At 35.0% G+C, this 26,066-nt stretch overlaps 3 protein-coding genes and 2 non-coding genes across 7 annotated transcripts; 4 read left to right on the forward strand and 1 right to left on the reverse strand.

The window, feature by feature from the left end:
• Window positions 1-4,803: 4,803 nt before the first annotated feature.
• Window positions 4,804-14,855, forward strand: LOC100182483 (G-protein coupled receptor 84-like). 3 transcript variants are annotated; one of them, XM_026835906.1, is made up of 10 exons: window positions 4,811-4,906; window positions 5,289-5,372; window positions 8,443-8,643; window positions 10,883-11,005; window positions 11,670-11,883; window positions 12,237-12,368; window positions 12,615-12,730; window positions 12,788-12,875; window positions 14,083-14,225; window positions 14,521-14,855. In XM_026835906.1, the coding sequence occupies exons 3-10, from the start codon at window positions 8,534-8,536 to the stop codon at window positions 14,705-14,707; spliced, it is 1,113 nt and encodes a 370-aa protein (XP_026691707.1). In that variant the 5' UTR covers window positions 4,811-4,906; window positions 5,289-5,372; window positions 8,443-8,533; the 3' UTR covers window positions 14,708-14,855. The 3 variants fall into 3 exon arrangements, with proteins under 3 accessions (XP_002120182.3, XP_026691707.1, XP_026691708.1); XM_002120146.5 differs by lacking the exon at window positions 5,289-5,372 and having other exon boundaries at window positions 4,804-4,906; XM_026835907.1 differs by lacking the exons at window positions 4,811-4,906; window positions 5,289-5,372 and adding an exon at window positions 6,244-6,660.
• On the forward strand, window positions 8,114-24,476 carry LOC100180144 (vacuolar protein sorting-associated protein 4B-like). The gene is made up of 15 exons (XM_009861325.2): window positions 8,114-8,125; window positions 12,538-12,542; window positions 18,222-18,304; window positions 18,756-18,867; window positions 19,139-19,292; window positions 19,581-19,636; window positions 19,940-20,059; window positions 20,403-20,440; window positions 20,871-20,989; window positions 21,970-22,118; window positions 22,386-22,467; window positions 22,736-22,867; window positions 23,136-23,223; window positions 23,569-23,709; window positions 23,924-24,476. Exons 3-15 carry the CDS (start codon window positions 18,281-18,283, stop codon window positions 24,023-24,025), a joined length of 1,317 nt encoding a protein of 438 aa, XP_009859627.1. The 5' UTR covers window positions 8,114-8,125; window positions 12,538-12,542; window positions 18,222-18,280; the 3' UTR covers window positions 24,026-24,476.
• On the reverse strand, window positions 8,845-8,915 carry trnag-ccc. The gene has a single exon. It is a non-coding gene; the product is annotated as a tRNA-Gly (tRNA).
• Window positions 12,138-12,208, forward strand: trnag-ccc. The gene has a single exon. It is a non-coding gene; the product is annotated as a tRNA-Gly (tRNA).
• Window positions 15,114-17,392, forward strand: LOC100184857 (40S ribosomal protein S9). Its single transcript, XM_002119471.5, has 6 exons — window positions 15,114-15,222; window positions 15,358-15,487; window positions 15,788-15,881; window positions 16,400-16,586; window positions 16,905-17,008; window positions 17,261-17,392. Exons 2-6 carry the CDS (start codon window positions 15,362-15,364, stop codon window positions 17,323-17,325), a joined length of 576 nt encoding a protein of 191 aa, XP_002119507.1. The 5' UTR covers window positions 15,114-15,222; window positions 15,358-15,361; the 3' UTR covers window positions 17,326-17,392.
• Window positions 24,477-26,066: the final 1,590 nt, after the last annotated feature.

Raw genomic sequence — 26,066 nt, forward strand, 5'->3', positions numbered from 1 at the left:
TCACCCACAAAGTAACATTATACATGGTAACTTGTAAGCTGGCACGAGGTGTTAAACCCGTGTTATAACGACTGTCGTTTTCCGGCCACGGGAGGATAAAGTAAGTTACATTCATTCATTCATTCATTCATTCATTCATTCATTCATTCATTCATTCATTCATTCATTCATTCATTCATTCATTCATTCATTCATTCATTCATTCATTCATTCATTGAGTGACGTGCCCTGAGTATGTTACCTCTGGCTTAGAAGCAGAGATGCGGTAAACACTTTTCCACGGCACTGTTATTAGAAATAAATACTTTATACTGTTTTGTCATTTTTATTTTCACATATCGTATAAATTCCTATATCATATAACTGAATATATAATACTGTGGGGTAAGATGGATAGCGTTGCCCTTTATACGTTCTATTTTTTCGGCAATTAACTACGCTCATTAAGGAGTTGCGAGGATACGGTTATATAACTGTGTAAATATTCTTACTGGCAAGCGGGACGATAAAAGAGAACACAAAACATGGACTACCTTACCCCAAGCTACTATATGTTTGCATACAATGAGATTATGTAACTGAAAAAGGCGTCGTTTTACCCAGAGCGAGGTTGTTTTGTCGCATAGCGAGATAAAGGTTCCATTTACAACACACATAATCAACGGGTTTCGTGCCTCGCTATATAAGCGCTCGTACCGCAACAGCCAAATTAAAACCGCTCGCAACGCTGCGGGCCGCATGTTTGGTGCAGTAGCATTACATTAGGCTCGTGCCTTGTATTAGGAAGCGCAAAACAAGGCATCGTATCACTAATCGTTGTTCTAGGAAAGGACATGTGGTTTTCCATATGATAGTATTTGAGGCTAACAGACGATAATTTCTGTAAACCGCAAGCAAGATATCTTAAGAATGTGAAACGTTCGAATGCAAAACAAATATTCTATTTTTAGTTAAATGTTACAGTGAGTATGAATATGGACATATTTAAGTTGCATGTTTAAAGTAGTAAGGTAAAAGTAATGGTTACAAAATAAATACTGTATATTCTTGGCAAGATGCACAGTGAGTATAAATATTTGTATAATTATGCAAGATTAGCTGCTTAGATTAGCTGCTTAAGGATAAATGCTCTTTTAGATTGGATCTCCTATTTTATCTTGAGTTCACTTTATCATCATCACCATCTAGAAATAAATGAAGACTCAGTATATAGGCCTACAGTATAAGTTTTGGAGCCCTAGTGCTTCCTACACTTTGGTTTTGTTTTACGGCGCTGTTAAAAACACCTAAAACTTGTACTTAAGTTATAGTAGGGTGAGGGAAGACGGGACACCATCAGCACCTAATATCCAAATATTCTGATCATATATTAAAACAATTGACAACGGTATGTGCTAGGAGTCGTGACGATACAGTTTTATAATTCTTTGAATGTTCTTTGTTTACTACTAAATGGGTCGAGAATAGAACGAAAAGGTGTCCCATCTTCCCCCGCCCTACTATAAGATCTTCGCGTAAGATCTGAGTGCTTTAGCGTGCCATAAATTGTGAGAACTATAGTCTCCAATATCTACTCTATAAGTTTTTATATAACTCCAATTCAAAGCATACCATTTGTCGCTATTTCTTTACGGAATAATTTGTTAAACGGTCGACGGTTTAAATCTGCTATAATATATCGTTTTGTTTTACTCTATATGGGTGAGGTATATAGTAAGGCAATCTTGTACTAAATCCAAAGTTACCCCACCACCCCTTTACACCAGCAACTCATAAGTTATCGGTTTTAAAACCGCGATCACGTAAAATATCGTTTTACACGGTTGCCACGCGCCGTTATACCCGCGATGATTAGGTATCTGTCAGTAGGCAGTAGAACCGCATTAATAGCAGCATTTGTGCGTAAAATCTGCAATCGTTACCGCCAACAAGTGAATCCAATGTCTATAATAGTAGGATAGGGGAAGATGGGACACCTTTAGCACAGAATATCCGAATATCTTGAACATGTTTTGAACAATTGACAACGGTCTTAGCTATGGAAGTCGTGAGGATACGGTTATATAATTCTTTGAATGTTCTTTGTTTACCACCAGATTGAACGAGAAAATAGAATGGACAGGTGTCCCATCTTCCCCCACCCTACTATATATTATCTTCGAGTAAACCTATATACCCCATATAAAGTTTGCATGCGTGTTAAATGTTTAACGTTAAGGTATTTAGGTTATTACGTCATCTTGTGTTCTGTTTTGGTTTGGATAAAAACTTTGTCTCATTCTCTATTAATATAACCTATAGCCATTTTAATATTGAAACATTATTATGACGTATAGTCAAAACTTTGATGACGTCAGCATTATTAATATTGTAGAAATATTCTAGTGTTTTGCTCGAGTTTATTTCGGTTGCAAAATCTAAACACATCAGCAGGTCTGCTTAAAAATTTACAAGACAGCCCGGAAAAGTTTCTAAAAAAAAGAATGTGGCAGTTAAAAGGTTAAAAGGTTAATTAAATTAAGGGACTTGGGTGACCTTCAAGCTATTGAGTACAAAGTTTCGTTTTTATGTTTGAACTTACTTTACCTAACGCTTAAAATTTAGGCGAAAAAAATGTATTCAACCTTTAAATAATAATTATTCCGTTTTGGGGTTAGTTAGAATACGGTTGTGGTCTTACAGCCAAGATTAAATCAACTGCTTTGTCTGAGTATGGCTGGAATTTAGTTTTAAAAGGCGAGTGCGGATTTAGGCGTCGTTTATGCCAAACTGCTACCAATACTTTACCGCCAGCTACGGAAGAAAGAAAACTGGTTGAGCAAATCAATTGTTGTTGGTTGTTTAGCAGCAAAGTTAGCGGGGATTAGTCTTAACGTAGAATTAGCATTTATAACTAAACTGTGAAACAAGTTAAGTAATGGTTTATCCTGTATTGGTAGTTTTTATTTTTATCCTGTATTGGTAGTTTTTATTTTTATCCTGTATTGGTAGTTTTTATTTTTATCCTGTATTGGTAGTTTTTATTTTTATCCTGTATTGGTAGTTTTTATTTTTATCCTGTATTGGTAGTTTTTATTTTTATCCTGTATTGGTAGTTTTTATTTTTATCCTGTATCGGTAGTAAGTCAGTTGAAAAACTACGTCATCAAATCTATTACGTTACAGAAAGCCTACGTCATCAAATTTGATGACGTAATTAGGAAGTTACGTCATTGAATTTGATTCGCCCTCCTAATTACGAGTCACTTTTCGAATGAATTGTCATTGTAAACAAGTTGACCTGATGTTAATAACCCTATCAAGGGTCAAATAAGCTATGAATGCATTCAGTATGCCATGGAACGGCTTGGTATTTACCGAAGCCACGTTTTATTAAGATATTTGCTGAAACCGATAAACGCGTCACGGTCGGTCAAACGAATCATAAATTGACTTCTTAAGGTATTCGGTGGGTAGCTGTGATAAAGGGGTGGTCGGGTTTGTCTTCACGTGGATATAGTATGGACAGTATTCTGTGATTGCTAAAAGGGCAGAACATGCGACTTATATAAAAAACGTATGTAACAATACAGGTTATTGAACAGAATAAATGTCAATTATATTTATTTATCCTCGCGTGGCGGGGCGGCGACAGTCGTAAAAACATTGGTGTTCTGTTTTATACACCTCGTGCCAGCTTACAAGTTTCCGCGTATGTAACTCTGTGTGTGATTATATATACTAGGGTGGGGGAAGATGGGACACCTTTAGCACATAATATCCAAATATCCTGATCGTGTTTTAAACCTTTAACAATGGGCTAGAGGAGTCATGAGGATACAGTTTTATAATTATTTGAGTTTTCTTTGTTTATTACTAAATTAGACGAGAAAAGAGATTGAAAATGTGTTCCATCTCCCCCCACCCTACTATATACTATTTTAGCAAAAGTTGAAATATGTGTTTTAAACTTGCCGGTGAGAATGAGCGACATTCAAGTAATTGTTGCTTGTGTTGTTTTTAACGATCAACGGTAGATGCGATGAGTGATAAGAGAAATTGCCTCTTCGGTCCGTCTTACTCACAACTGGTAGTTGTAGAATTCAATGTGAACCTACTTCGCAAGTGTTACGTTTGTTTTGCTGAGTAATAATGGGCTATATGAGTCATGAATACAGAGCAGAGATTTTAACTAGTTATAGTTCTGTGGTTTATGTGGGTTTAGCGGCCAAGCTTTTATTTGGTACTTTTACTCAAGTAGTTTTTACACATAGCGTGTTTTAACCACTTCAGTTTTGCTGCGAATTTTCATCTCTTCATTGTTTTAATTAGTTTGATCTTTGTTACTGTTAAGTTCTAAACGAAGAGAAAAAATGCCAATTTAGCTCTAATTAGGGCGAGGTGTGAAGGCCAAGTCTTGGTATGCGCTATGAGATAGGCCGATATGGTCATTGTCTTTCAATTTGAAAGCAAAAATGAGCCTAGAAATAGAATTTGGGGTCGTGTGCTACTGTCGAGGTCTTATACGGTGAGGCCCGGCATCTGAAAAATGCCAATATCGACATATTGCTTCTTATTTCGTTCGCTGGTTGTAGGTATAATGTTTGGTATTCAAATCCCAAGCCAGAATTTAACTTAGGTCGTTATATTAAACTGAGTAACGTAACACTATACACACATAAACAGCTGGTTGTTGTTTTATAGTAAATTACTATGTAAGTGAGAAAATCGAGGGTTTTTGGTGTTGAGTAGTTTTTAAATTAATATTTTGCCGAAAGCAACAGCACGTTATATTGTAATGAAGGTGGGAAAGCGTATGAGACAGTAAATCCCATATTTTATTTACAGATACTTTATTAGTTGTACTTTAAATTATGAATGTGACAGAAAATCTTCAAGATTTTACTGAAGAAGCCAAAAGTTTTAGGTGAGCTCTTACAAAATATTCTCTTTTTTTCGCTAATTTTAACGACGACCGGACTAACATGGAACATTAGGCAAAAACGGTATCTATCTATACCCACCAACTGCTATATATTCGACAAAAAGCATCAATTTAATAAAACTGTCGCATTTTCGCAGTTTTGTAATGAAGTACTTAACACAAATGTGGGTTAACTTACAATTAAGATGATCATATATATTTAGACAAGGTTTTTATAAACCACTTATTATGAGATTAAGTTTACAGTTGCGTGTTACACTTGTACAGCAATAGACGTGCTACGATATATACCTTGTTAGTGAGTTAATTGACGCCTAAGTTTACCTAAAACACGTTATATCTCTGTTTGTGTCTAACTATGTAGGCAGTTTTGTGACTGACCAATCTGAGAGTTTTTCTTGACGTATCTTGCCATGAGACCTCACCCTTACAGCAATGCATCACCATAGTGCTATAACTATATATCTGTATTTCCGTTTCTATAGTGCTCATGTAACATTGTACAGTAGGGTGGGAAAAGATGGGCCACTTTACATTCTTTTTTCTGTCCCATTTGGTAGTAAACAGAGAACATTCAAAGAATTGTAAAACCGTATCCTAACGACTTTTACAGACCGTTATTGATTGTTTAAAACACGATCAGACACTTGGATATTATGTGCTAAAGGTGTTCATCTTCCACCACCATATATATTATGTAACATTTGGAAGCGTAATAAGAAAAAAAAAGGTAACCAAATTGCCTCACGTGTCATCTTCCCCAAATTTATACTGTAAACTATACCACACCAGTGTTTGTGATGAGAAAATGACGTTCTCCTTAAAATGTGTCAAGTCCTTGGCTTGCCGAAATCTCCAAACAACCTTTTTCGCCAAGTATGAAATTACCCCCTTTTAGCGTGTTTTCGTCACCGTGTTATTTAGAATTACGAGTTGCTGTGCAAACTTATAATCAACGAAAACCGGGCGTGGAAAGTTTTGACACGCTTACATTCCAACAATGTGTTATTCACGCGAAATGCGATAATTATAAGATTGCTTACCGTGAGGCAAACTTTTTAATATATTGTACCGGTAGCGCAATTTCCGGGGTGTCTTGTATACCTGGTTATCTAAGTATAATGTATGGTTGGGTTACAGCTGAAATAACGTGCACAGTCGTAATTATATATACATACACAAAGTTACGTACGTGGACACTTGCAACGGCTGCAAGGTTATATTGTAATGGCTGCGAGGTTTGAAATCTAAAAATTTTCATCATGCAGAATTTTTGCTGCGAGTCAATACTTGCATTCAAAACAGTATTGTCTTGTTAGATGTCATTCACCCTGATAAGGACGTTCTGTACAGGAAATTAAACCGTCGATGGGAAAATAAATACAAACAGAGCCATTTTGGGAAATGAGTCCAAAAAGTTCAAACGGACACGAGGTGTATGAAACAGAACACCCAAGTTATAATGTCTGTCGTTTCCCCGCCACGCCAGGATAAAGCAAGATTCATTCACATGCCACTATACAAACCATCCTCTATTTGAGGCCTCTGTTTTGAAACGGAACTGTTTAGGACAAAACGAACATCAAACCACAAGCAATGATGGCTGGACTTAATGGACCGTAACCCACATTCTTATGAGGCTTAAATACCAAAGCTCTCGTTTCACGGCGCATTGCAAACCCAACAATAACATTGGCATAGTTTTAGTTGGCAACTTTTAACAGGGTGACAAAAGAGTGAGTTTACCATCGTTAAACGTGACAAACACGACACTAAGTCTATTTAATGATGACGCTTGAAAACGTTACAAGGTAGCCTCGTGGGATACGAATATTTTTTAATTATGTGAATATTCTTTGTTTACTATCAAATGGAACGCAAAAAGAGAATGAAAACGTTGACTATCTTTCTCCAGCCTTCTATAGTTACGTATATTTACTAAAAACGTTACAAATTATAAATCAAACGCATATTTTCTGGCAAATAAGTCTTGCGAACCGACCTTTTAATATTTCTTTTACGTTTTATTGTTACAGATCAGTCCAATAATGTCTTTGTTATATCTTTTATAGAAATAAACTTTTAAAATAAGACTAATACTAATCTTGAGAGGTTGTTTTACTTTATGTAATTGTTTTTACTAATGCATTAAGTCTTAGGTAAAATACGATTGATATATATCTTAATGATTAAGATATATATCAATCGTATTTTACCTTCTGCCCATTTTAATAGTCAGGCCTAAAAAAGAGTGAGAAAAAGTTCCAAACCTTTACATTAAAAGTATCTTATTATTTTACTTCACCGGAAAAGGACAGATTTCTTATCTATGGACTTAATGACGTCATAAGTTTCAAACGTGCAATTACCTTTAACCCGACTTACCGTGTTTGAGTGGCTTGACTTTTACCGAAAAAAAAAACGTTTTGTATTTTTTCGGCGATTCGCACACAATAGTACAACATATCTATTTGTTTATATGCTTTAACGATGTGGATCTTTGGGCAAGACACAAGAATTGCTTTAATTTAACCGAGTGGTCGCTTATGGGTTGTATAAATTGTTGGCCATACACAAAAATAATAAAGTCGGCCATACCCCAAAAAATAAGTACCCACAAAATAACATACATGGTAACTCGTAAGCTGGCACGATGAGGTGTATGAGACAAAACAACCGCGTTATAACGACTGTCGTTCCCCCGCCACGCAAGGATAAAATAAGTTTCATTCATTCATTCATTCATTCATTTATTCATTCATTCATTCATAGTTTTATGACAACCAATGTAGTTATAACGTGGGTGTCCTTTCAACTACATACCTGTGGTTTTGGTCAAGTGGTTTAAAAGCAAACAGAACCTGCCCTGGGCTTACCTGTTCCATGTATTACATTAAAACACGACATGGTTACCATATAATGGGAGGATACATTTTGCGATAAACTTTTCTCCATGTCCTAAAAGGTATAATCGGTCACGCGGGTGCTTTGATATGCTGTATATGTTATTCCCCATGTTATTTTGGTTTGATATGTTTGAAACGAATGACCAAACAATTATCTAATAATTTTTTATAAACTTGCGAGCACAAGGTGTATGAAGCCACTACACATGGCATAGGAAACATAAAACATCCATTTTATACTTGCTTGTAGATTTTAAGCCAACATTTTGATAAATGATGTTCCTATTCTATTTGCGTGAGATCATGCGGCAAGGAAAAATGGGTATATACAGTGAGCCTTGAATTTTGGCAAGCGTTGGCCTCTTCTTACCCCAAATGAAGTTTAAATTATTGCAAAATGGACACAAATCTTGTTCTTCGTGTCTCGAATGAATTAATACATGTAACCTATTTTAATAATCATTTTAATCTCGCGTGGCGGGAAACGACAGTCATTGTAACACCATACACATCAGATGTTCTGTCTCATACACCTCGTGCCCGCTTATGAACACGCTATGTGATGGCCACACTTTTACGTTTAAGAATAAACACTAAACGCCTTTCTAACAGATACATTGGAATAGCGATTGGCTTCACCGACATTATACTCGGTACGGGTGGTAACTTACTTACAATCATCGCTGTTGGAACGAACAGGGAAATGAGAAGAAATAGCTTCAACATGCTTATAGTCAACCTTGCTATTATAGATCTGTTAACCGCGCTAGTCATGATGCCTTTTAACGTGATGGGGTATATTCTTATGGATTGGTGAGTGCTGGTGTATAACTTGTTATGCATGGGCATACAACGTAATGTAACGTTTTTTCGTTGTTTTTAATTATCTGATCTTCATTACTGTATTTGGAAAAAAACAAAACAATTTTATAATCTAAAAAACCGCGGGAGCAATAGCTTTGTGATTTGAACTTTTTGTTGTGTAAATATAAAAACTAAGGCCTTGAAAATAAGTGCACTGCCCGGGAATCGAACCCGGGTCGCAAGAATGGGAATCTTGCATGATACCACTACACCAGCAGTGCTAGATGTAGATTAGACTTAGAATAACCAAGATAATCTTACAATAAGACATCAACTGTCTTGTGATTTTATTGTGTATTTAATCTAATACCCGCTCGTGTAGATACAATACCGCTGCATGGCGCGGTTGTTTAGCGCTGTACAACAACAACAACAACAACAGTACTTATATTATGTGACAAATAGTAGTAGCAGCTTATGTCAACTAAAAGATCAAACTGTTCATTTATCTCAAGAAACGCCAAAATGATTTGTATGCCTATACGCTCTAAGCTTTTGAGTTTAATTATTTTTTCCCAAATAACCGGTAACGTCTTTTACCTTAGCATTTTAATAAAAAACTTTTTTTTAGTGCAAAATCAATCGCCACTTCCATAGCAGGGGTGTTAACAAGCATTCATGTAGGACTTTGAGGTGGGTCGGTATACTATAGACATAATCTGGAATAAGTGGGCAATTATTCAAAGGCCGATTATCTCGTTTTACCGCAAGTTATTTCCTTGTTTGTAATTCGCTGTCCTTCGCTGACGTCCGGTTGTTTCGCCACAAACAGATTATAATGAGCGAAACATAAACTTTAACACTTGCGAGAAATAATAGATATAACGGGATTGTGAAGTTCATCGAACCAAAAGCCAGCGTTGGACGTCTGCCATAACCCCGCCGGTACGCTGTGCCAAAATCTAGATAGGCCGGTGTTCCAATAATTGCTAGAGATTTTAAACTCCGATTGTGGTAAATTTAATTACTTTTAAATTGTAACATCTCGCCAGTGCGGTATCAATGATTTTGTGTTACAAACATGTGTAAATACAATAATAAGATATCACGCTTTTATTTAACACTTTTATTCAAGGAGTTTTTATTCTTGGTATAACGATTGAGGTTTTGCTGGTATTGACTTTAATTGCGTTGTTTTAATTAATCTGATCCCCGCGTTACTGTATTCAAAGGGATTTTTTAAAAAATATGGTATGTTTTGTATATGCTAGCTAACTTTTACTCTTTAAACATTGACCACAAAAACATCCTTGGTAAAGCAATCCATTATATCCTCGTTAAAATTCACCATTCCCACTACCATGCAGTTAATTACGTTGGTTGAACCTCTGTTCAAACACGGCTAAGACTTAAACATCAATCAGGATTTGTATCAGCTTACTGTTGATAAGCGACAACGGTAGTTTCGGTGCAGACTTTTCCTGTTGTGACTGAAAATGGTTGGGAGAATTTATCGCGGTTTTTAATTGTTAAATGTGAATCATAATAGTGATGTAACAATGTAAAGGTCATGTATTGGAAAAAACATTGTTAATCGCGGAAGTTTAACGAGTGTGGTTCTTTTTTAATGATTAATCTGTAAACAGAAAGGCTTGTGCTGTACGAGCTAGACGGCTGATGCTGTTTTACTTTCGGTAAATCATATAATGCGCTTATTTTTGCGCTTTGATTATTCTCCATCAGGCTGCGCGACAAAAACAGCGTAGTTGGAACTTTTGAGGCTGTTAAGGAACACAACAACTTGAATAAATCAAAGTTTTTACATTTTTGCCCAAAACATGCTGATAAAGTAGGGTGGGGTAAGATGGGACACCTATAGCACATAATATTTTAATACCCTGATCGTGTTTTAAACAATTAACAACGGTCTATGGGAGTCGTGAGGATACGGTTTCATTATTTTTTGAAATTTTTTCGTTTACTACTAAATGCGACAAGAAAATAGAATGAAAAGGTGTCCCATCTTCCCCCACCCTACTATACGTTAAATTTTGCTGTACACTAGTGTAGCATAATATAGTATATGATTGTTACATATCCCTTAGCATTATGAACAACTGTTGTTTTGTTGTTGATTCCTTTCTCTTCGTTCTTTAAGTTTCATGATCTGCTATCGTTTTCGAAACGATAAATAGACATCTTTATATTATGTTACGTATTCAATAACTCCCTTGTATTCCCCATACAGGCCACTAGGAACGACCACTTGCATATTGCAAGCTTTCTTCTACTTTTCTTGCGGCTACACGTCAGTTGTATGCCTCATATCAATCACAGTGAATCGACTTATTGGGATTGTTTTTCCTAGCAGGTAATTACGTCACGATGGTATCATTTATTCAATCCTGGCCCTTTTTGTATGATTTTTTTTTATGAAAATGGAACTGCGTTTACTTGCGCAGTGTAATCGTATACTATATACGGCAAATTCTCACTCAATCATAAAAAAACACATACGTGGTGTTTATGCCCAACACTCAATATTAAGTAAGCTATGGGTGTATGAAACAACACTCGTGTGCTTCCAGTTAAGCCAATTTAATAGGTTGGGGTAAGATGGGTTGGGGTAAGATGGTCTATGTTTCTATTATATTTGATAGTAAACAAAGATTATTCATAGAACTATATAACCGTATCCCCGCAACTACAAAAGGGCTTTGTCAATTGTTAAACATGATTAGGAAATATTAGGATATTATGTGCTAACCACGGCCTACTAGAGATATCTCTAGTAGGCCGTGGTGCTAACGGTATCCATCTTTATACTTATGGTATATTATACATTGTAACTCGAAAGCAAGCACGAGGTGTATTAAACGGAACGCCCATGTTATAACGACAGCGTGGTTGCCCCACTACGCAAATAGTGAAAAGTAAAGTATAGAGTAAGTTTACTGCAGTTACATGTATTTATTTATTCATAAGTTTACACAATCCATAAGTATTGCAATGTACTTAAATTGTATTCACTTCAGATACACCAGCATATTCACCGACCAGCGCGTTCGTTACGTCATCTTCACATGTTGGATATTTGCCCCTGCATTTCTAATGCCGTTCCTTATTGCGTCACTGTTACGTCACTATAACAAACAACCTTTAATAACGGGGTGGAATAAGAAACAATTCTTGTGTACGTTTGTTAACCTGGGGCAACCTGGTTTGGCAGATTGGGCAAATTATATGAAGGTAAGAATGCTCTATATGACTTGCTATTATTGCTCCAATCAAGTGGGCATTTATGGATTGCCTAAGTTGCTGAGTATAAGTTCCAAAAAAAATGCATAAATAATTACCCACAAAGTTATATATGTGGTAACTCGTAAGCGGGGACGGTGTGTATGAATACCCGTGTTATAACGACTGTCGTTGCCTTGCCATGCGAGGATAAGTAAGTTATGACTATGGCCGATCACTCTGGACTAGAGATTCCAGGCCATATAGCACTGGTGGTGTAGTGGTATCATGCAAGATTCCCATTCTTGCGACCCGGGTTCGTTTCCCGGGCAGTGCATTCAATATTTATAATCTTTTTGTTTCAGGCGATTCGAGCAATATTTCAGTTTATGCCGACAGTTATAATGGTTATAAGTTATGCTATTATGGTGTATTACGTGAAAAAGAGCAACAAACGTTTCGAAGCTTTGAAACACCCAGGATATAACGAGTACAGGGTAAGTATTATAATATGTTTGTATATGAGTATCTGTAGTTTCTCTGTTTGTGGCGAGTTTAAGGGAACAGAAAAATAGAGAAAAAAAGATATCGAACAGCCCATACATAATATCCAAATATCCTGATCGTGGTTTAAACAATTAACAACGGTAAATAGAAGTCGTGCAGATAAGGTTTCGAATAAAAAAGATGTCCCATCTTCCCTAACCCTACTATATAGTTAAAAAAGTATTTTTTTTTTCCAGCGTAAAATGCTTTCTAAAGATAGCAGACAAAATTCTGAAAACGTCATTCAAGTACGTCACGCTGATGACGTCAGTGGTGACGTCACGAAAGAAAATGACGACAAGTCAAATATAAGGTAAATGAAATAACTATTTAATGTCTGTTAAGTGTTAACCGTCTTTTTGTTGAACAGTCCGCTTTCCCGAAGTGGAAGTATGCTCAGCAGAATATCAACTATGGTGTGGCGGAACGAAAGCAATATATCCAGAACCCCGTCACAGGTATAAGTCACTTATTCTTAGGAATAATTTAATGAATGCATGTAGCATAGTTATCTTGGCGCGATGGGTCAATGACAGTTGTTATAACAACCCCCCTTTGTTATTTTTTTCCTGTTTTATAATTTGTTTCCGCTTATGAGTTATCACGTTTATAACTTTGTTATTGTTTTTGATTTCTTTTCAATACGGCTGCTGCTGATATAATAGTGACCACACAGCAATATCGGGTCTTATAAACGTTTTATCCTCTGGTTCGTGAGCGCCGCAATAACGGCAGCGGAAATATATCACTAACATCACATATATAGTAAGGTGGAGGGAGATGGGACGTTTTTATTCTATTTTCCCGTCCCATTTGGTAGTAAAAACAAAGAACTTTCAAAGAAATTTAAAACTATAGATCTTCACAACTTTCATGGACTGTTGGTAATTGTTTAAAATACGATCACTGTTTAAAATAATATCCCATTTGGATATTATGTGCTAAAGGTGACTGTCTTTCACCACTATCCTTTATTACAACCAAGCATTCTCGCCACACCCACTCAATAGCATTAATACACCCACATTTGATCGTTTTGTTAAAAGAATCTGCCTACTAATTATAAAAATCCATATTTGTGGCGCCTCTAATGTTTATTTATTTTTGAATGGAAATTGCTGTTTGTGCGCTGTATGTGACGTCATAGCGTTATTTGTTTTTTTGAAGCCAAACATAATACGAGTAATATGAGAACACAAGGCGCAGTATTAGCTAATAAACCACATCAATGGGTTACCAAGACTAAACCCCTCCCATAAAATAAAGGCAATAATTATGTTTTAATGAGATTGTCCTGTTATGCTCACTTTTCATAATGTTGTTTGGTTCCGAAACGCAGATTTTGGGTAAACACATAATTGAAAACACTTTTTTTGCGAATGGTCTATTGTATTTTAGTTTTATTTTCCCATTTACTAAACGCGCCAATAATCTCTCTGGTATAGTAGGACACCTTTAGCACATCATATACAAATATCCTGATCGTGTTTTAACCAAATAACAACGGTCTATGGGAATCGTGGGGATACGGTTTTATAATTCTTTAAATATTCTTTGTTTACTACCAAATAGGGCGTGAAAATAGAATAAAAATGTGTCCCATTTTCCCCATCCTACTATAGTGTTATGCTTTCAGTTTGTAAAACGTTAAATATATTTTCAAAGGCCTTACGGAAAGTAAACAGGTCACACAGCCAACAGGAACGCCACATACAGGAAAAACACTTGGCTTACCTCAGCATAATAATATGCGTGACCTTCAACCTACTTTTTCTACCAAGCTTAGTGGTCAGTTATATTGGGTCAAAGTAAGTATAAAACTACAAATTCAAAGTCAGCAAAATGAATAAATCGAATTCAAATATTATCGTCAAGTGGCAGTATCCAGAACTATATAACCCACGTATAAAGTTAAATGGGTGAATGTGTGGCGGGGTGAACACGGGTGTTCTGTTTTATACCCCTCTTGCCCGATTACGAGTTTACTACATAACTTTGTTGGTGATTGTTTTTGAGGTGACTTGCCTAAGGACAAACACGCCAACAATAGTAACAACAGCGAGAAGAATTTAAAAATTGACAACCCAATTTTTGAACTCACAGGGACCCGAGACCAAACATGGTTGCATCCAACGTCACGTGGTTTAACAGCTGTGTAAATCCGATTATCTACGTCATAATGCATAAAGGGATGAGGAGAGAATACAAAAAGTTAATACGAAAAATATTTTTAAGTGTACGAGACCGTTTTGTTAAAAAGTCCCCTACTGTACTAACGACTCGCGTTTAAGCTAATGCTGTACATGGATGTACTAATTACGTGCCAAAGTTCCAATCATATTTTGCAATTGATAAGATGTATCTTTACTGTTTTTTGTGTTGTGTGTAAACGTTGTTTCACTTTGTTTTAATACACTTTTAATACCAAAACTGAAAAATCTGGCTTATAATTTAGACACCCAAAAAGTGTCTTTTGGTTGGAACCTTGTTGGTTAGGAGCAGAGTTTCAACTACGGTTAAGGACATATTAGGTTCGAAGCTCGATGCTGCCACCATTGGGGCATGTATGTTTATGAACAAGACACTTTATGTCGGCTAAATGTTATTTTTTACATTTAAAGGGCATTAAAACTAAAAAATAAGCAGTAAGAGTACGCTTACAATGCAAAAGCAAAGCTTTGCTACTTTTAATCTTGGTTAGGGGAGGAATAAACTTCACACAGTTTACTTCTATGTTCAATCTTGAGAAACGTGTTTATGGAATCGAGGTTCGACTTTCTTTTCTGATAGCAAACTGCGTTAAAGGTATGTTTTATTATCCGCTATGTTTTTCTCCGTTTTTTTTTTAACACAGGCCTTCGTTTAAGACTGATAATTGCAATAACAGAAGTGAAAAGTAAGTTGTTTGTAAAATTATACTTAACTTTATCGTTTTCGTAGCAAAATGCCGCACGCAAGGAGGTTAGTTTACCGAAAGACTTACGTCACCCCAAGACGACCCTTCGAGAAGGCTCGTTTGGACCAAGAATTGAAACTCATCGGAGAATATGGTCTTCGTAACAAGCGGGAGGTAAAGAATTATTGATTCTACTTTTCCTTAAGAGTTTTAAATCTACTCAAATGCATTTTAAGGTGTTAACAAATTTTCATTTTTTGTTATAAAGGTGTAAAGCTACTACATTACTTAATAACGCTGCTAAGTATAGTTTTCTAAAATTATTCTGCAGAAGTTATTGAATTTAAAATGCTGTGAGAAAAATTTAGTTAATTGTGTTTTAAATTATTTAGTAGTAATGAGCAACTCGGTTCCCTGTCAACAACTTGCATACCTCGAATCAAGAATACTTTGATTATTTGGTTCTAATTTCAGGTATGGAGAGTAAAGTACACACTTGCCAAGATTCGCAAAGCTGCTCGTGATCTCTTGACCTTAGATGAGAAGAACACAAGACGACTTTTCGAGGGTAATTAATTTAAAAATCGTGCGGTCAATCAGTGACAAACTGACACCGCTGTGCAAGTTATATCAATGTGGTCAATCGGGTTCAACCTGACACCACATCTTGCGACAACATTAGGTGGTAAACAACAGGTAACTTTGCTGAAAAAATGAAATAGTTCGAAATGGCAGATGGTTATCATTTACACAATAATTACAATGTCTCTGCTTTTCAACCACACAAGTCCTATAGTTGCTTACATGGCATTGTCATAATAGGGTAACTTAATAATAACTTAAGTAGCACTTTTACAAACATTGTTGCATGTTTCAATTGCATATTTGGGCCCATTTGAAATGGTAGTGTGTGTCATATGCAGTATGTGCAATGTGTACAACTGTCATTATGGGAACTGTCCTTTTTTCCACCTCAACCACATTAACTACATGTAATACACTCTGGTTAAACAATTGCAATAGAAGCAAACAAAATGGAGAAATTTCACAACATCTTTTTATCGTGCATCTTAACCTAAACCCCAGGTAATGCGTTGCTACGACGATTGGTCCGCATCGGTGTCTTGGATGAAACGAAGATGAAACTCGATTACGTGCTCGGTTTGAAAGTTGAGGACTTTCTTGAGAGACGACTCCAAACCCAAGTATTTAAACTCGGGCTTGCTAAGTCCATTCATCATGCGCGTGTGCTGATCAGGCAACGTCACATTCGGTGAGATGATTTTTACATGTGAATTTTTGTTGGGCATACCAATATCTTTGTGTTTGCTTTATCTTATATGCGGCATAAACGATACAAGATAGGTTGATTCAACCTAACTTGTTTAACTTCAGTCTGGGCAATGACAGTTATTATAACCTTTGTGTTCTGTTGCATGCAGCTTGTGCCCACTTAAAGAGTTACCGCAAAGGTAACTTTGTGGCCATGTTTAATTAAATTATTCATTAATGGTTTTGACTTGTGGTATTATTAATGCTCTTGTAATCATGCTTTAAAATTTAAATGTTTCAATTTCTTGTTCCCTTGCAGTGTTCGTAAGCAAGTGGTGAACATCCCATCTTTCATTGTTCGACTTGATTCGCAGAAGCATATTGACTTCTCCCTTCGCTCACCATATGGTGGTGGCAGACCTGGTGGGTGCATGATAATATAAATAGACATTTGTGTTGTTGTGCGCTTACCGTTTTTATCGCTGTTCCTATCACATACTTTCTTTTACCTAGCAAAATAGTGTAATTTTGGCCATTTCATTGTCGAGTTTACATAACATGTTAAAAACCCATTTGTAAATAATTTGTCAGTAGTGCATTTAAAATTCTATTTTCCAATTATAATTGTATGTATTTTTATGGAATATTACAAATGTTTAAACTTTTTTCGTGCAGGACGTGTCAAGCGAAAGAACGCTAAGAAGGGATCCAACACCAACGAGGAGGAGGATGAAGATTAGATGAGATCTCTATGTCCGAGAAACCCTTCATATTAGGGTGTTTGGAATAAAAGTTACAAAATTGCGTACATGTGTTTTTAATGATAAGTTCTCGGCGGTTAGAGCAGCAGTGTGTGGAGGTTTCGGGAAGTAGGAGATTGCAGTAGTGACTTGGACTGTAGGTTAGGAAAATAGCACCAACATCTATTTTAAGTGTTAGGGTAAGTTAAATTAGATTTAATTTCCCCTTCATTTGTACAAAATTTAAAAGTTTCAGGTCGTTAGTAAGTGTATACTTGATTTGGTGGTAAAAATAAATAACACCTTTTTAGAGGATTTAGAATATTTGTGACTATACATAGAAGTTATGGGTGATAAGACAAGAAGTTATTTATAAATCTTATTTGACAATTCGCATCATGGGATTGAATCTTTGTTTGGTTTATGAAGCATGACGCACCTACGCATGACCACGTGATTTCTTTACGCCTGAGTGCGTTTGAATCGGTAACTCACTCCTATTGAAGATCGATGCACAATGACATATCTGATTACGTCTGAAACTGTTGTGAATTTGGCATATATGGTTTTGCCGTATTTCTAATGGTCCCTGGTTAAAGCCTGAGTTTGCGGTAAACATAGTTTATAACATAAGTAATTTTGGTTATGTTAAATTATATGTCAATAATTTAAACGTTATTTTTATGTGTATACGTTAAGTTTGACCTAATCTAGACCAAGACGTTAGAAACCTTATAGTTCTCTGTTATCAGCACGCTACAGTTGGAGTTGTCCCATATAGTTACTGTTATTAAAGTACTGTCTATACACTATGTACCTAAACTTTCTATGTATAACGTATACTATAGACTATATTAGTTCTGTTTATTTGCTGTAGTTTAAACAATTATTTTCAGAGAAGAATACTTTATAACAGGAATCTGTTTCTATAAATTATTATATTAAAAAAACAAAGATGTCTGGGGGAAGTATGATGGATGTAAGTGGCTTGATTCTACATTTTTATGCTATTTATTAAGGGGTTAGATAACTGCCACTTTTTGTCAAGCGTTGTGGCACAGTGGACAGGGCAGTGGCACCAGCCTCAGGCTCTAGACATTACGGGTTCAAGACTTGTTGCTGCTACCATTGTGTCGTATGTGTAACCTTGGGCAAGACACTTAACATCAATTAATCTAACCCAGAGGTCACTTTTCACTTATAGGTTGTCTTAATTGTCAGTCTACTTTATAACAAAATATAAAAACATCTTCCGAAACATATTCATCCACAAAGCTACATTGGCGAAAACCTGTAAGCGACCAAGATGACTTCCCCAAAGCCCCATGGCCAGAATGGGTGGAGCATTAGATTCAGTATCCTTATGTTATGAATGCGATGGCAGTAGTCTAACTACCATAAACCGTTCGTAATCCTTTTTTTGCTTCCAGAAAGCCATCAATATTGTGAAGCAGGCAGCAGAGGAAGACAAGAATAAAAACTATGCTGAAGCTCTTCGTTTGTATGAGAGTGGAGTGGAACATTTTTTGCATGTTATAAAATGTAGGAAAGTTTTAAGTTGGGTTAAATCCGGTTCTTTACCCGAAAAAATGTCATATATATATTTGTTAAATATATATAATGTATATACAAGCAGTTGATAATCAATATTGTATGTTAAGTCCTATTAAATCAGCAATTCTTTTGAAAAAATGCTGCTCAATTGTGTTGTTTTATACCCAAGCTAGTATATTGTCTTATAACAGCCTACTATGTCTTTAAAATTCAGTACAAGCGTTAACAAGGTAATAGCAATCAATGTATTTAACATTAGATGAAGCAAAAGACAACAACGCGATAAAGAGAAGCATCCGTGAGAAATGTGGTGGTTACCTTCATCGTGCTGAACAGTTGAAAAAATATTTGGCTGATGAAAAATCTTCAAACGGTGGAAAGAAAAAGAAAAAGGAAGTAAAAGCTGACGGATCGTAAGTAAACTCGCAATACAATAAATTTAATAGATTGCTGCATTATACAGTACTTATTAAACCCCCAAAAATACATGTTTTGTATATTGCGAATTAATATTTGAAAACTCAAAAAAAAAAACATGGAACCGAACTTCATTAATACTTGTTTGTACAAGTTCTTTGCCAGAGTATCACTTCATTAATTGCGTATAATAATTTTCAAATGATTGCCATTGCGCCAAATATTACAGTATTTTACAAAGATTACTGTCTACTGAGTCCAATAATGACCTTACTTTAACATAGGGATGGAAGTGATGATGAAGACCCTGAGAAAAAGAAATTTGAAAATGCTTTGTCAGGTAAAGTATTTGCTACTATATGTATATATATATTTTTCTTAAATTGACAAAGAACAATGGATGAACATGTTATTATATCTTCTTCCTCACGTTTAATTGTTTAACTCTGGCAAATCCTTTTACATATTTCCCTAATTTCAACCTTTAGTATCTACTGCATTTAAGCTAAGGTTTATTACTTGGTTACTTCTACATTTCGTCTTAATTTTAAAATAAAAAAGCATCAATAATCTAAGCTTTATAAATAAATAGTGTATTAGCTAAAGTGTTTCTTGTTTTAAACATATCTTTGTGATGTTATAGGAGCAATTGTTGTTGAGAAACCAAATGTAAGTTGGACGGACGTTGCTGGTTTACATGATGCTAAAGAATCTTTAAAAGAAGCCGTTATTCTGCCAATCAAATTCCCTCATCTATTCACAGGTACCTGGTTTATTGCAGAACAATAGTTATTAGACCGTCGAATTTAAGTATGTTCGATAGACCTAATGTCACTATAACCTGAAAAATAGACCAGTGTAAGCCAATGACCAAAGTTTTATAATCAAGCAAATTAAATGTAAAATGAAGTTTTATTGGTAAGGTGGTAATAAAGAAAGAAACATATAAATTATATATCCGGTATTTCTAATACCACGGTCAGCAAACAAACTACCACTACTGTATCTACTATTTTCTAAACGTCATATTAACCTCTTTGGCTAGTTGCTACTGAATGAGTTAGTTCCTGTTGAAACTATGATGTCATAAATAACATTATTTGCAGGTAAACGAACACCATGGCGTGGTATCTTGTTGTATGGGGTAAGTCCTATTTTTATATGTTTATTACTGAAGTGAAAACTTTGTATTACCCAGCACTTTGCCAATGACCAAAACTTAAAAGGTTATTTGTTTTGATCCATTTTGTGATAAACGTTTTACTAACCTTTGCAACAAAAATCGACTTGTCGCTCAATAACTGCTGAGATAAGTTATGGGTTTTTGTATGTTTTGTTCCAGAAGACAAATTTAACATTTTAATACTGGATTGGTTAATCAGGTTGATTTGAGTGAAGTATATGGTTTCAAGGTCATTTTTATTTTGATAATCTGCATTGATCTAAAGATATCCATAAACTTGTAATAACAGCTGGTGGTGAAAAATTTAACCTTTCTTTTTCCTGTAGTTTAGTTTGCCCACCTCTGCCCACCATGTATTATACAAACAACATGATATATTATTGCATTACAGCCACCAGGGACAGGAAAATCATATTTAGCTAAAGCAGTTGCCACTGAAGCAAATAATTCAACGTTTCTCTCCGTTTCATCGGCTGACTTAGTATCTAAATGGCTCGGTGAAAGTGAAAAGTAAGTTTACTCCATGGGTTAAGGTTCCTTTGGGTGACATGTAGGCACATTACAGAATTTAGATTCGAATCCTTTTGTATTCAAATCTAATTATGGGCTTCGGTATTCTGTTTAATGACGTCATCATACATTATTTCTTCAACTAAACTAACAATTTTTTTAAATTTAATAATTTGGAAAAAAAGATTCTAGTGTTTGTGGGACTTTCGAAAAAAAACGTTTCGCAGCGTCTTTTCAAAAGTTTATAAACGTTTCGGCTTGGCCGTATTGGCTTCATATGTTTTTTCTTAGAAATACAAAAAGATTCGAAATTCTAGATTCGGGATTCTAGATTTGAAAAAAGTATTCTAGGATATCCTAGAATACCTCATTATTCTGTAATGTGCATCTCTAGTGACATGTCTCCTTAACGTTTTAAAACAAGGGTAGCATCATATCTATTTCTTTATTAGCACCCTAGTTTGATGCCTAAAACAGCTTTTACCCTGCTGTAAGATATCTATACACACGCCCAAATATGTATCATAAATTTCAGGTTATTTGATAATATAATACTTATATGTTTGTTGTGTGGGACATGTTCTTCTAGTTCTAATGGGTGTTGTGTATTGTGTGGCCTTTCATTTTAGGTACATCGTACATGATTCTCTAGTGGGTTGGTAGTCTAGTGGGTGTTGTGTGAGACAAATGTAGTACACACAAGCAGAGCTTAAATATATGATATGACTTATAAAATGCAGTTAATACGATAATATAATACATAGTATTATATACTTGTTTATATGTGTGAGGATGGTTGGTTTGGTTGTTAGGCGAGTTTTGATAACTCTATAAAACCCAAAAAGATATGGGAAATAAAGTGAAAGTTGTTGAAACATTCTTTGGTCCGAATGTATTAACTAATAACTATATTTCACAAACATCCTATTTTTTTCATGCATCCCATTGTTATTTATAATTTTACATCTCCTTTTATACAGGATGGTAAAAACATTGTTTGGGATGGCGCGCGACCAACGTCCTTCTATCATCTTCATTGATGAGGTGGACTCTTTATGTGGAGCCAGGAGCGACAATGAGAGTGAAGCTTCAAGAAGAGTCAAAACTGAGTTTTTGGTTCAAATGCAAGGTGGGGTTTGTTGTCAAATTGTATTTGTTTTATTTCGGCAACAGTTTTGTATTAAGGTTTTGTAATGTGTTTAAAGTCAAAGCTGACATTTGCGTAAGCATTAAAAACATAGTTAGTTTTATTGATTAATGTGGTGAATTCAACTGTTTATTTATATATTAACCTAACAACAGGGTAAAAGTGTTTAACTAATATAATGGTATAAAAACTGGGTGTTAATAGTATCTTAAATAGTGAATATATCTAATACTCTAAACTGTGTTCCAGGCGTCGGATCTGACAATGACAACGTGCTTGTATTAGGAGCTACAAATATTCCGTGGCAGTTGGATTCTGCCATCAGAAGAAGGTGATAGTTTAATACATGTGTTTTCATGGTAGTGTTGTTAATGACAATCTTACTCAATTCCTAAAAAAATCTAAAATGTATAAGAAGCCATAGTGGAAAGTGTCACATTTTATTCCAACCAATTTAGGAACAACTGATTTCATAGATTTTGTAAGAACATAATGTAATACTGTAACAGATAATTAGGTCATTTTATCTTACAATATCTTTATCATACAAGAAGATCTTTCATTATTAAATAGAATATATAACATTGGTTTACATCTAGATTTGAGCGTCGTATATACATACCTCTGCCTGAAGAAGCAGCAAGGTCTGTTATGTTTAAATTACATCTGGGCGACACCAAGACTGAACTGACAGAGAAAGACATACGGGAGCTGGGAAAGATGACTGAGGGGTAAGACATTATATTCATGTGTGGGAAAGCTAAATTAGTGATATCCTGTAGTTAGTTTGACTAAAACATACAGACAGAACAGTGCTCTTTTTTTGCTATGAATGATAGCTATTTATCCTTAAATACCAGGCAATGGCAGTCCTCATAGTTATAATACAGGTATGCTTCTCCAACTTATTTTATGTACACGGTGTTTGAAACTGTAGTTTTTCACTTAGAAATGACCAATTCCAGTATAAATAATATTTTAACATTAATTTAAACTTAGATATTCTGGAGCTGATATTGGTATTGTAGTTCGTGATGCTTTGATGGAACCTGTACGTAAAGTACAGAAGGCAACTCATTTTAAAAGGGTAAGTCTCTATTCAGGCTGATGTATATCTATGTACGTAAAAACTTAGCTGTAAGTTTTATCACTATAATTTGTCACATCAAAACGAGGTAAAAAAAATTAAACAATTTGTTTGTACTTCCTAGTATTTACTCTTCCTTCTCAATTTCACCAAAAAATATTCATTTTGTTTGTTATTTCCCAACAATGAAAGTTGTGCCACTATAAGTTACAATTTGCGGTCGGCAGTTACCGCAGACTTTACCCATTCTGTTTTAGTAATTTTGTTTTCAGGATGTTATCACAGGTTTTCACATGAAAACTTGATTTTATTTGTTGTATGTAAAGATTGATCTCTTGCATCCAGGTCCGAGGTCCCTCCCATGAGGATCCAAACATCATCATGGATGATATGCTCATCCCGTGCTCTCCCGGGGATCCTGCTGCCATAGAGATGTCGTGGCTCAATGTTCCAGGAGACAAACTCCTTGAACCTCCAGTTACTATGGTAACCATAGATTTTACAGCCACCTTTACAGCTACGATTTTTACCCAATACTGTTTTATTTTTATTGGTTATAAACTTATAACAACAATCCTTTTGCTGTTAATTTCCATTGAATTAATTTTTGCTAATAATTACCATCTATGAAATTTAAAACGTACAAAATCATTTTTTTTCTCAAGTTTGTTTTTGATAAATAATGGCCGTTATTTTGTAGACAATGATGAGGAAAGCAAAAGCTTCCACCCGTCCTACAGTCAACCAATCAGATTTGAAGAAATTTGAAGAATTCACAAAAGATTTTGGTATGGAAGGATGAAAATGGACACAAGATTGTTCATACTTGCACTTAATAGCTGCTTGCGTGGTCCCAAACTAGATTTCCCAATGCTAGACATGATGTTGTTTGGTATGCAAGTGTAAACCTATCACTACAGTGCAATGAACATACTTTGTTGCGGTCAATACTGCATTGTATATCACAACCTTTGGAAATTTTAGTGCAACATTTTGCTCGTTTAATTACAAGTTTTCTCTATCACAAACATAGAGACTGCTAAGTAAAATCTCGATTATTATTTTGGAATTAAATAGTCAAGGCTTCAAATTTACTTCATTCGCACTATTGTCTTATTGTTGTATATACAAACACACTGGTTACTTTTCAATTGATTTTCTGGTATGTGCTAAAATACATTATATGTTGAAATACATACTTTGAAACTTTACAATATATGTTGTAGTTCGTAAAAATATTATGCCTTTATCATAGGCTGTTATATTTTGCCATTAATAATGTCCTATAACGATAAAAGTAGAGAATGTAAGCTACCTAACCATCTGGTTTCGTCAACTAAGCCATTGTCAGCTTTTGTTGAAAAAACGTTCTTGACTTTTGAATGCCAGACACTTTTACCTGTGTATTGTATAAAGGGGAAATTATGGGTTTCCCTTTCACGGAAACTGTCTCGCCCGTGTGTTTGAGTACACGTGTGGGTTTTTGCGCCATAATTATTGATTAAAAATTACACTACATAGCTTGCGAATGTTTTTAAAGACCACATAAAGCGCAAGGTTTTAAAAAACTTATTTTTCGGGCATTTTGAGTAAAATAGCATGACAATACTGTTGGTGAGTGTTATTTCGAAGGTGAATTCATTGTTAGAAACCGGTAGTGACACTGCAGATTTAAAAGCGATTGAAATTTCGAAAATATTTCAAGTATGCATCATATCTCTTGAGGCAGCAATACCATGACGTCATTGCTGTAAATCTACCGCGTGACGTCAGTGTTCACAACGATTCGGTCAGTCGGAAGTACATATTAACTAGAAATACGGGTGATATGTATAATCAAAGCAACTTGAACTAGTACTAAAGTGTTTTAAAAATAAGTTGTTAAGTTTTAAAAACTTTGACTCTTAAGTTTAATTAAATTTGCATAATATTCTGGTATACTGCCACCTAACAGAAAACGTACCGCGCGTGAAGCCATTCTTTTCACTCGTACTGAGACGCCCTTGTATCCCTAAAACAGTCTAATAACTGTACCGTTATGAAATTAACGTTATTTCCATTAACGTTGTAGGAATTTTGCTTGTACGCACTTGGAGTTACAGCATGCTTTTAACTAATTAGATTTAAAATAGAATAGACAGTTAGAATTTGTGTGTTTTAATGTTATAATTTACAAAAATAGAATGAACCTTTGGCCTTCTGCTATCAAACTCGACGTCATGACGTATCATTTCCGAAATTTCTGTCTAGTTAGCGTTACGCACGATGCATGTCATATATAGATTGTTGCAGTTTTTCGTAGACCGAAATATACGATTTTAGACAAAAAACTTTGTATTAAAACATTTTGGTTGACTTGTATATACTTTTTTGTGTACACAATTAAGTTTTACAGCACTTTACTGTCTATTTGTCGAAGCAGTATATGGGTTTTTACAAGCTTACATTATATAAGTGATTAATAAGGTTTAAATAGTAAAAAAGTCTGCAATGTGAAAGTTGTATAAAAAATATGGCAACAGTAGATTAACCCTTTATGTTTTAAAGCTTTCTAGGATAAACATTAACTATTTATTCTAACATCTTGATGCACCATATCGATGATTAAAAGCTGAATATAAATTATAAGAAAAGAACTAAGAAGTTTGAATATTTGTTATTTTAACTTAAAAACCCTTTTTTACATTTTTTTATTGAAACATATATTAATGGCAACGGTTAAAATAATTGCTTCTTCACATAATTTAATCTGTAGTGTGTTTTAAATTCTTGTTTGTTGTATATAATTAAACAATGTTATGAATAACTACTTGCAGAGTTATATAAATGGTAAGAGAACATGA

The sequence above is a fragment of the Ciona intestinalis genome, chromosome 9 (assembly GCF_000224145.3).
Source record: "Ciona intestinalis chromosome 9, KH, whole genome shotgun sequence".
Lineage (NCBI taxonomy): Eukaryota > Metazoa > Chordata > Ascidiacea > Phlebobranchia > Cionidae > Ciona > Ciona intestinalis.